This window comes from Thalia democratica, unplaced genomic scaffold (genome assembly GCF_965202585.1).
Source record: "Thalia democratica unplaced genomic scaffold, ktThaDemo2.hap1.1 HAP1_SCAFFOLD_124, whole genome shotgun sequence".
Taxonomy (NCBI): Eukaryota; Metazoa; Chordata; class Thaliacea; order Salpida; family Salpidae; genus Thalia; species Thalia democratica.
In genome coordinates, this window is record NW_028139280.1 from 60,083 (window position 1) to 72,569 (window position 12,487).

General features: G+C 25.2%; 1 protein-coding gene across 1 annotated transcript in view; it reads left to right on the forward strand.

Annotated features, from left to right (window-relative positions):
* LOC145845680 (mucosa-associated lymphoid tissue lymphoma translocation protein 1-like) overlaps window positions 1-12,487 on the forward strand; it is a 38,939-nt gene that overhangs the window by 14,621 nt on the left and 11,831 nt on the right. The window contains exons 7-10 of the mRNA XM_082952789.1: window positions 151-301; window positions 4,153-4,258; window positions 9,898-9,981; window positions 10,309-10,391. Of these exons, the coding sequence (XP_082808915.1) occupies window positions 151-301; window positions 4,153-4,258; window positions 9,898-9,981; window positions 10,309-10,391 (424 nt within the window). The remainder of the gene's footprint in view (window positions 1-150; window positions 302-4,152; window positions 4,259-9,897; window positions 9,982-10,308; window positions 10,392-12,487) is intronic.

Below are 12,487 nucleotides of genomic sequence, written 5' to 3' on the forward strand. Positions count from 1 at the left end.
ATAACACGCTCATTTCTTTACAGAATTCACTCTCAAAACAAGCAGTTGAACTGGTCGAGTGGCGATTATAAATTTTAAATATAAAATAAACACAATAGTAAACTCGTACATTTCTCTACAATCGTGTAATAAAAACTCATTTCTCCACAGGATCCACTCCCAGAGAGCGGTGGAAGTGGTGGAGTGGCGACAGTCGATTTTCAACAGGGCACTGCTAGAGAGGGTGATCGACCCGATAAAAGTTGACCAGATGATGTCCATGGTCATGGGGCGGGTCAATGAGCTCTCCGAAGGAACGCAAGTTAGATATTTTTTATTATTTGTTTTGTTACATATAGTGGACAATAGTGGTAATGGGGCGAGTTTGTGAGCTTTCTAACGGAACTTTCTTCTACACCTGCTTAGAGCATAAATGAACAAAAAATATTTTGATTTTTACTAAAAAAAAATATAAATAATAAAATATTAGTTGTTTTCAAGTGTTTTTACATTCAGCAATGAAATTGATGTTTTACATTTTTTGCTGAAAACTGTATTTGTGTTTTTTAACTGGTCTTTTAAAGGCTTGTCGAACCAAAATACACATTTACATCCTTAACAAAATTCGGAACTAAAATTATTGCTTTCACCCTTAACTGGACTTGTTTTTTTTTTGTTTTTTTATTTCGTGTTTAACAATTTTCAATACTGGTGATCAGTAAAATTGCTTCATATTTGACACGTCTGTTTTAGTGAAATAGCCACTACATGGATGATCCTTTGCAAAACCTTTGTCTAAACTTTATTCGCAATTGTTAAAAATTTTTCACTAAACGTCGCCACCCTTTTGTTACTGAAATTGTTTACTTTAAATTACAAACTGATTTGTAGTTTAAAATCCAAAAAAAAAATATTGTTAATTTTTATTACCCTTTAGTTGCTAAAACAACTACATGCAGTAGCAATATGCAACAGTTTGTTTTCGGTCACGTATTTGAAGTCTGAGCACAAAAATCCGAATCCCAAATTAGAATCGGTGTCGAAATTCGCATGAAGTTGGAATCTCGAATTTATATGCGCATGTTCTGCGAAATATGTCTGCGAATAAATGTAAAGATTTACAACGTGTTTTGCAACAACTTTTTTTTTTGAATTACGTCTTGCTTTAACATAAAGCCGGTTTATTTGCAGCATGATTTTAATTTGCAGATTAATTTGCTTTTAGTCTTATGTAATTAATATTTCGTTATTTATTATTACTATTTTTTGAGTGTAGTTGTTGCTGCATGTATTTGGTATTTGTGAAAGCTATTATTTAATAAAAAATACAAAAAAAAAAAAGATTAATACAATAGTGTGTTGCTCGTGCTTTGATTTTTCAGGTAAATTTTTAAGTAATTTAAAAAATATAAACTGAACTTTGAACAACAAACTTTTATCAAAATGATAAATTTCAATGCTAAGTTTTGCAAAGTTTCGTTTGAACTGGTAAATTCGAGACCACGTTTTATTATTACGTCACAAAAAAATTACGCCTGAGTTTATTGAGACAAATTGGTAATTTAAAAGTTTTACAGTTAACTTTAAATGATTGAAAAGCTTTATAAATTTTATATCTTGATAAACTAATTAAATATGTGGTTTTTACAATGTCTTTGACGTATTTAGAATCTAAATTAAATTTAGCTTAAATTTCATTTTTTCGAAATTAAAATCAATTTGAGCGGCGATACTTTAGTATTTGCTTCAATCGCAAAATGACCGTAAAATTGTTTAATTTAAAGATTTTAAAATGTATTTTGACACTAAACTTTTAGGTTAAAAGTGCAAACCAATGCTGTGAATAATGCTTTACATTTTTTCATCAACAAATAACATATTAGAATCACGTTTAAAGTTAGAGCTGAGTTAGTGTGATTTATAAATACTGCAAAAGCACAAAAGTGGTTAGACAGCTTAGACTTAACACACAGGAAAATAAGTTTGTAGTAATTTAGCTTAATAAAATTAATCAAAGTGTTTTAATGAAAATAAGAGACTTTTAAATTTGAAATCGGGTTTGTTGTGTCACAACAGGATTAACTACCGAGCACTGATATCAAGTGGGCATTTTGAAAACAAACTCGTGGCTTTTTATTGAGTTTAAAGTCAGTTTGAATTGTCGATACCCGAGTATCACCTTCTATAATGTCTGGTAAATTGAAAAATTGAATTTTTATGAGCATTTTGCGGTAGTTGAGCGGTGATTGGGTTTTGAAGAACTGACCAAATATTTTTTAATGTATTTTCCACCAGTCTTTTGTAAAATAGTTGTAATACATAATGACTGTAATTTTTTTAAACTTTCTCTCAAAGAGCTCGTCAGTGCTTATAAAACTAAAAATTATGATTTTTTTTTAAATTTCATGGAAAGTGGTTGTTACTGAAGAGGTTGTAATATTGGTTAAAAATTATTTGTATATATATTTCAATGTTTTTTATTGTGTAGTATTTTGCAGTGGTTGAAGAATGTGACTGTGAAAGTTTTTATGTGACCGCTCGCTAAAAAAAATGTTAAATGTCTCTTTTGCCAAGCGTATATGTTACATATGAAGTGTTGGAAAAAAAATCTTACTGTTTTTGTAGTTTAAGTCGTTTTACGCGATAAGTTTTAGAAGTTTAACAACTTTAAATTCTTTCAATTTTGACATATTATAGTTTATTGTGATTGATAACAGCTATTAAACACCAAAGCAAAGCAGTTAATCGAATTAAAAAACCTATGATCTCAACACATAAAAAAGTTTAACACTTTTTTAGTCGGTTATTTTAAAAGTGCGGTAATTTTTAATTAAAGCTGAAATATTTTGATTGTTTCATTTCCGCGGTAAAGTGTCTATTTTTTTATATGGAAAAGGATACCCCTTCGATCATTCAATTTAAATTGTTTTAAGTTGAAATATTTGTTGTTTTTTTGTGAGACTCACAAAATATATAAATGTTTAAAAACAACTGAAAAGTTTTGAGGCTTTTAGTTAGCAACTTTTAGTGTTTTTACTATTATTTATACTAAAGAAATATAAATACAAGTATTGTGTTACACAATTAAATACAGCGGTTCTTAATATTTTTTCATGTTTTACCTCTTTTTGGAAGGTTATTACCAAATTTGCCCCAATGTACAAAATAGTGTTTAATTTTGAGGATAAAACACTAGATTTTTTGAACTTTAAGCTTATTTAACATAAAAAATCGTAAAATTTAAAGAGTTTATTTAGTTTTGAAAATATAACAGTGTTTGAAAACTAACTTATAAATAAAAAATGACAATTAATAAACATTAACTTACACAACTTGTAATAAAGAAAAATACCTTCTAAAACACGGGAATTTACCCCAGGTTAAGAATTGCTGCTTTAATATAAAACTTTGAAGTTTATAAAACTTTTTTTAGAAAATTTTATCATTTATGTTTTATAATTTAGTTTTTGATCAGGTAGTTGAATTATTTCAAACTTTCGCCAAACGTAGGTATCTCACCGAACCATAAATTACAATATCACTTAAATAAAAAATGTTTTTTATTCAAGTGGTAGAATTATTTCGAACTTAAACCGAACATGGGTGTCTTACAGGCCGAATAAATAAATATGACAACAATGTTAAAATAAATGATTATTTTTTTCAGGCAGTTGAATTATGTCAAACTTTAGCCGATCCGATAAATGTACTGATAAAAAAATATTATATTACATTTTATATTTTAAAACTTTAAACTCAAGTTTGTTTCTAATTCAATTTGTATTCATTCTAATTTAGTAAGAAACAATTTCTGATGAGCCTTACTACGAAAGTACTAAAAATAAATTAAGAAAAATGAAATGTATTCTGTTATATTTTATAAAAATATTAAATATATATTAAATTATATTGTTATATTTTTCAGGTAGTTGAATTACGTCAAATTTTAGCCAATCCCATAAATATACTGAAAAAAAAAGTATATTAATAATAAAATAAGTGTTTTTTGCAGGCTGTTGAACTGTCCCACACACATATATTACATTTTATATTTTACAACTTTAAACTTCAGTATGATTTTATTTCAATTTGTATTCATTATAATTCAGTAAGAAACAATTTTTGAATAAACATAATTTGAGAAACAAAAATAAATAAGTTTTTTTTTTGCAGGTTGTTGAATTGTGCCACACACTGGCGGAACATAGATGTCTCACCGACCCGATAGTCCCGGATGTAGATTACCAGAGGCTTTTCTACAAGTGGACAGACTATCACGGTTGGTATAAAAAAATTAGATTGTAAAGTTGGTAAAATTATATCGATATAAAAATATAAGACAACGAGGACGGGTTATCGCGGTTTGTTGGTGTAAGAATTAAGATTGTAAGAAATTTTTTCGGATAAGAAAATAATTTAAATCATGCCTTTGTAACAATAGTTTTTTTTTACAAATACTATACAGATTGTCATGGGTTGCTGATATAGTGTTTAAAAAAATACATTATACAGAGTATTGAGGTGGGTTGTACATGGTATTGTAAAAAAATGAAACAGATACTTTTTTAGGTTGTTATTTATTTCAGATAGACTGCATTTGTTTTAGATAAATAATATGTTGAATTACTTAATAAATATAGCATTATAAGTTACTATTTGTCTTTATGTGAAACAAAGTACTATGTACTTTGGCTTTGATTTATGAATATATGTAGGATAAAAAAAGCAAATTAGTATAATTTTTTTTTTGAATTCCAAGCAAAGACACAAAAATAATTACCTGTATTAACTTAGTTTGATAGAGAATTTTGAATGATTTTCTTAATCCTTTTCTAAAACAATTACAGGGTTGCCACACACTCAGGGAACTCAGGGAATCACAGGGAATTTTCAAACTGTAGAAAATCTCAGGGAAACTCAGGGAATCTCAGGGAAACTCAGGGAATTTTGGCATTTTTCTTTTAACTCAGGGAAACTCAGGGAAGTTTTGATTTTTCATCTAAATTTCAGGGAAGTTTTTGAAAATCTCAGGGAAATTTTTTTCTAGATCTAGAATGAGGTTTAGTTAATCCAGTCTCAATATTTTGTTCAAAAGTAGTAATTTTTATTATTTAAGTGGTTATTTAGATTTTTTTATATCGGTATAATAGGCTAGTTCTTCAATATTCTTAGTATTAACATTGTAGTTTTTGTAGTTCACTATTAATTTAGAAATTGCATACTTAAAAAAAACAGTATTAAGATTTTTTTATTAGGTAATGTGAAATTGTTTTAAAATCAAAATTATGTTTTCACTTATTTAAAATAGATTGTGTATGAACATCTAAAAGACATAAAAAAAAAATTAATTTTAGATTATTTTGTATCAGTTGTTAGGTATTAAGTTGTACTTTGATATGAGATATTTCTTTAGCTATTTCTTTAAACTTTCTTTTTGCAGGTTTTTTTTAAAATAATTTTAAGCTTTTAAGTTTTATTTACTGCATTCAGAACAGTTGCTAGGAAAGACATACAAGTCATAATAAAGTTATTATGTATGCATTTAAGTGAGTTCTTCATGTGAAATTATTGTTATAGTATAATTAAATTTTGTCAATTAAAATTTCAAACAAATTAAACTTTATTCTTTTATGTAGAAAGTTAACTAACATGTTTACACAAAGTTGCGCAAAAATTTAGTTTTTAATTTTTAATTGGTTTAAACCTTTTAAGATTGAGTTTTTGAAAACAGTTTTTTTCATAAATTTAATGCAGAAGCATACACATGCAACCTTCCTTTTATTATTAAAGAAGAAAAATAAGAATGAGGTATTAATAATTTGTGTTGGAAGAGAAAAATTTTTTTTTAAGATTTGAAAAATACTCAGGGAAACTCAGGGAAATTTAAGGTTACTCAGGGCAGATTTTTTGGCTCAAAGAGTGGCAACCCTGCAATTAGTGTCTTATAAATTGAGTTTTAATATTAAATATTTATCCTTTACAATGTTGAGAGTCCAGTTTAGACTTTCTGTGCTTTTTGAAAAAAAAGTTTCCAATTGTAAAGCAATAATAAATATGGTTAGCTTTCAATCATTAATTTACCAATGAATCAGGCCTTGTTTGTTTTAAGTAAAATTTCATCTGGTAATTTTACATTTGTTCAAAACAATTTATCAGTAAAAGATAATGCTGCATCTTAAGAAAATTATTACATGAAAAAAGCTTACAGCTTGTTAATTACAGTAAGTAACTTGTATCTTAATGCAAGATACTAACAAATAGATGTTTTGAAGTTAAACTTGCACTATAAAAATACCTTTGTAAACTGAAAAATTTATACAATGCAAAATAAAACAATTAAAAACTTCATGTACTGTTTATTGATTTGAATTTTTTTTTATATAATTTAAAAAATAATGTGGTCACCCGTTTACTAGTGTTGCTACCAATTTGCTTTTTTTTTTGTTATAAGAGTTTACTGCATTTTTTTAGAGAAAATGGTCTCTAAAATTAATGTTGACAGTTTTTTTGTAAATTGTGCAGTTATGTGTGTTTTAATGTTTTTGACCATTATGATTTAGTCCAATAAGTTATTGAAAAATATTCAGAACAATAGGTTTTTAAATCATATACATTTATTTTTTTATTTAAATATACAAATATAAGAATACTACTTAAAATAATTGATTTTAAAATAATATTTTATTTTAACAATAAAGAACACTTAGAAAACTTTTTAGTTTTTAATATTATCAAAAAGTTGTACTAAATGTACTTTTTTTATATAAACCATAGTAATTAAAGTTTTATAAAGGTTTGTATTTAAAAATAAATAAATCTTGTTTTATAAATATCTACAACAATAAATTTTTCAACGATATTAAAATTGTTTTTCTAAGCCACTAATCTACATTTGTTTCTTATAATTTTTTTGTTAAATATTTTTTTTATTTTGTAAACTTTAAATATGTAATTTACAAATCTGATTCAGAACCGATAAGTACAACAAATTTTCAAGTACAATATAGAAATAACGGAAAATAATTGTTTTATCTATAAAATATAAGTAAAGTATTTCAAATTTTTAGTGACCCAATCCTTTTGTAGTTTGTAAATTTTATAATTTGTAAGTTTTAGTTTGACAAATAAAATGCTCGAAAATAGAAAGAGTCACATTTAACTTTTCTGTGAAATGTTTTTTTGGTCATTCAGTTTGATTAATTTTATTTTCAAATATACACTTACAGTATAGGGGTTTGTTTTAAATAAATTAACTATAGGTTCTAATGAATCATATCTTATTTGTTCGAAATAAAACTGTATAACTTACAACTGTTTAAACATATATATTTTTAATTTGTTTATGAGCTTTAAAGCTGTAAAATTGTTTTAATTGCTATTAAATAAACATCTTTATTTCTTAAAAAATCTAAAAATTTACCTATATAAAACTAAATAATATGAAAAACAAGTTTAGTTAAAAGTTTCAAAATTTAATACAAATTTTTTTTTATTGATTATGTTGTAGGTTTAGTTTAAACAACTAATTGTTTAATATTTTTTTTATTAGAAACTGAAGTTTATAACTAATTTTAATGTGCTTGATTTTTTGTTATCATTTTTATCAGTTTGTATAATTTTTGTATTTTTTAAAAAGTATGTTTTGAGTTCATTAACCATTTTTATTAAAAATTGAATTTACTTTTGTTATAGATGTAAAATAAAAAAAAGTATTCAAAATTTTTCAAATTAAAAAAAACTGTGTTCAATAACGACAACCCGCCTAAATACACAAATAAACAAAATAACATTATGTCATAAAAGAACATATTTTTACTAGCAAATAAGATTTTATTTTTGGAAAAAAAAAATTAAAGTACTCTTAACACAAAATAAATAATAGTTCTGCAATTTTCTGAGTTTTATAGAATCCATAGTTATAAAAAAATTACAAAGTAAAATTTTTGAACCTATCGTTTGCTACAGAGTTGTAGCATAATACTTAAAGTAAAAAATTGAAACTTGATTTAGCAACAATAATATCTTTTAAAGTAATAAAACAACAAAGGAAAGTGGTCTTAGTAACTTTCTTGATTGATATTATTGATCACATAAACGTTGAAATTTCATTGTGCAATGTTTATGCTTAAAATTAACAAGGGTTCAATTTAATTTTTCTGTAAATAAAATTGTTGAAACAAAATGACGAAATTATATCTTATGATAAAGTAGCAATAAATTTATTTAAAAAAATTTATAAACTGGTGATTCATACATTATTTGTTTTAAATAAATTTTCACCGGGTAATTTTACTTTTTTTTTGAAAAGAATGTTTGTTTTTTTACTGCTCCAAAACAGTAATGTTTTAATTTGAGAAATAATCAATACTTAACTTAATTTTGAAATATTTATGTTTAATGTTTATTTTATTCCATTACGATGTATATGACCTGAAAAATTTTATCGTCGAAAATTATTTAAGATAAAATAAACTTTTCTAAACTAAACATACTATTTCTTACTTACAAATAAATTCTGAATATTGTTAGTAGACGTTTAATTTCGGTAAAAAAATATTTTTTTAAGTAACCAAGAAATATTAACTTTTTGTATTGAGTATTTATATTAACAAGTTAGATTGTTTTATGTGAAACTTATTAAATTAAAGAAAAAATAAAAAGAAACCGATCACAATGATTGGAAGCAAGTAGTAACCACAAAAAAGAATAAAACTTATAGGAACATTTTATTTTTAGATTAAATAATCTACACATGTTGTTTTTAAATGCACAGCTAATACTTAGTTTTTAGTTATTTTGTTTAAAAAAGTTTTTAAGCTTTTATATTTTTTTTTTGTATAATTTTTACTTCTACAGATCTTGTTTTAATATGTTGCAAAAAGTTGTTTAAAAATATTTTTGATTAAGTTTTGAGAATTAAATAATTTTATTAACTAAGAATTTAACTTTTGTAACTTAATTTATATGTGCTAATTCTAATGAACGTTTTGATGTGTATTGTTATATAACCATAAAAAATCATACTTATATTTTTATTGGTAATAAATTTACCCCCCGACTCACAAAAATAATCGATATTTGACTTTTTAACCTAAACGAAATAAATCTAAATATTCACCTTTAATTGCTATAAAACTGTGCTACATTAGCTGCTATGAAAGCAGTCAAGTAAACTTGAACTTGTTTTAATGTGCAAAATATACAATACAAGGGTAAAACACGGTTAATTAGTGTTTTACATTATAATAAATAGTTATATAATTTATAACTATTTTGCTGACAAAAAATGTTATTTATGTGTTAGGTAATTGTATAACATTAACTAAGTTTTAGGAATAGTTGTTAAGCTAGTAAGCGACTTCTTATTTATTTAAATGTATATTGGTATGTTATTTATCTTCAATAAACAAAAATTAACATGTTTTATATTTTTTCATATTTTTTGCAGCTTTTCAAATCAGTAATTAGTTTAATACAGTAAAAAATATTTAATTTAGTATATGTTATGTATAATGTATTTAGTACATAATAGATTAGTTGAATCATTAAATACTTTACTGTTTTAGCATTTAATGTTTTGTATAGATGCACACTAAACAAATTTAAATCAAAAGTTTGTCTTCTGGCATACAAAAATAAATGACTTATTCATACGGAAGTGCAGTATTGAATTTTTTTTGTTAACCTTGATAGTTGTTGTAATTATTAACAGTAACATGGAAGCGTAAAAATTTGTGTCTCTTTTTAAACTACTTAGATAAAGCATTCACACACAAGTTGTTTTTCCGTTATTGCCTAGATTGAAAATTAGGTTGAAAAAAAGTTTATAACAAATATAACTAACACAATAACAAATATCTACATAGAAGTGCAATAATTGTATAATATTTTTTACAATTGTATAAATATTTTCAACAGAAGTCCAGTCGCCCATCTTGTTTAAGTTCAGGATGGGCGGCCAAGTGAAGTTGACCGTTTCCTCCATACTGACCAACTGTATAGGTTTGTTAAAAATTAAAATTACCGTAAATCTTTCCTTCCAGCACAGTATAATTTTCTCTATTGGATTTCTTTTTCTCAATCGTAGTTGATTATTTTGGAAGTTGTACTTCTAAAAATATAAAAGAAGTATTGCAGATTTCTTTTATAATTTAAGAAGTACAACTTCTAAAATAATTTAAAATGAATTAAGTATACGTTGACATAATAATACTAATAGTAAAATAGATAACTGTATAGGTTTGAAATTACAAAATAATAATGATAATACTTATTAATCATTTAGCTTAGACGTTAGCATAATATTAATGATAATATTTAACTGTGTAGGTTTGAAACTAGAAGTAGTCGGACACGGGAGCGAAACGATACGACACAAGACACAAGCATTTTTCGATCACAATTACATTATTGTAAGTTATTATTTGATATTTGTATATATATATATAAGTTTTATTTACAACTATATAACTTACAATAAGACACAAGCATTTTTCGATCACAATTACATTATTGTAAGTTATTATTTGATGTTTATATATATATATATATAAGTTTTATTACAACTATATAACTTACAATAAGACACAAGCATTTTTCGATCACAATTACATTATTGTATGTTATTATTTGATGTTTATATATAAGATGTAACGTTATAAGGCGTTAAATCCTGGAGATCCTGATAAGCTAAGCTTATCGGAATGTATACCACAGATGTTCTTGTGCTAAAACTTTATTTCAACTAACGGCGTTTCACTGCTCTCAAATAAATTTAAGAACAGATCTACGGAGTCTATAAAATGTTAACACACATTAGAAAAAAAGCAGAAAAAAGCATGTATAATTATGTATAGTATTTATCTAGGTAGTAACTATAAATGGACTTTATGGTTTAAAAACAAAGTTTGGGATAAAAACATAAAATTATAAAATTGTCTACAAAAAAAACAAATTTAATAAAAGTAGGCACTAACCTCAAAAAGCTCTAAGAATAGGCAAGTTTTAAAAATGAAAATTAAATTGAGTTGTGCAGAAATGTTACGTCATTTTAACAAATTGTTCAATAATTTATACAGCTTAAAAACATGAAGTATTAAACTTGCAAGTATATGTGAGTTTTGTGAAATAAATTAGTACATAAATAGACAGAGTTATTTAAAGTAGAATCGTCGGTTATGGGGGCAGATATTCGATAAATCTTGCCGCTTATTCAGAAGTAGGTCTTTATCTTCTGCTGCAATTACTGCTCTTTCTGTATTGCAAGTTGGGCAAATTCTACTTACTCCGTTGGATGCATGTTTGATCTTTGAAACAATACTCCACTCCATGTTTGGCCTTTTACCGTACCTGTGAAAAAAGCTCCAGACATAATCCGATAAACGCGTGCTTTGTTTTTTATTTATATTTTTAAAAATATGTTTATGATTAGCATATCTATCCTTGAAACTACCTGCTGTACTTCCGATATAAATTTTATCTGGGCCCTTACTTTCAACTTTAACTTTATAAATTCAAAGAGTTCAAAGATCAAACATGCATCCAACGGAGTAAGTAGAATTTGCCCAACTTGCAATACAGAAAGAGCAGTAATTGCAGCAGAAGATAAAGACCTACTTCTGAATAAGCGGCAAGATTTATCGAATATCTGTCCCCATAACCGACGATTCTACTTTAAATAACTCTGTCTATTTATGTACTAATTTATTTCACAAAACTCACATATACTTGCAAGTTTAATACTTCATGTTTTTAAGCTGTATAAATTGTTGAACAATTTGTTAAAATGACGTAACATTTCTGCACAACTCAATTTAATTTTCATTTTTAAAACTTGCCTATTCTTAGAGCTTTTTGAGGTTAGTGCCTACTTTTATTAAATTTGTTTTTTTTGTAGACAATTTTATAATTTCATGCTTTTATCCCAAACTTTGTTTTTAAACCATAAAGTCCATTTATAGTTACTACCTAGATAAATACTATACATTATTATACATGCTTTTTTCTGCTTTTTTTCTAATGTGTGTTAACATTTTATAGACTCCGTAGATCTGTTCTTAAATTTATTTGAGAGCAGTGAAACGCCGTTAGTTGAAATAAAGTTTTAGCACAAGAACATCTGTGTTTATATATATACATAAGTTTTATTTACAACCAGATAAATAATAATAAGACACTAGCATTTTTCGATCACAATTATATTATTGTAAGTTATTATTTGATGTTTATATATATATATATAAGTTTATTTACAACTATTTAACTAACAACAAGACACAAGCATTTTTCGATCACAATTATATTATTGTAAGTTATTATCTTATAATTATACTAAGTTGTTTTTTATTCACAACTAAAAAAATCACAATAAGACACAAGTTTTTTATTTTGTTTTTGTGTTTTTCTTATAAGTTCATCGAAATACTTTTTGTTTGAACTCAAATATATAAGTGTGAGTTTTTTATGAAGCTTTATTGATTTAAACTAGTTTACTTTATAAAATACAATT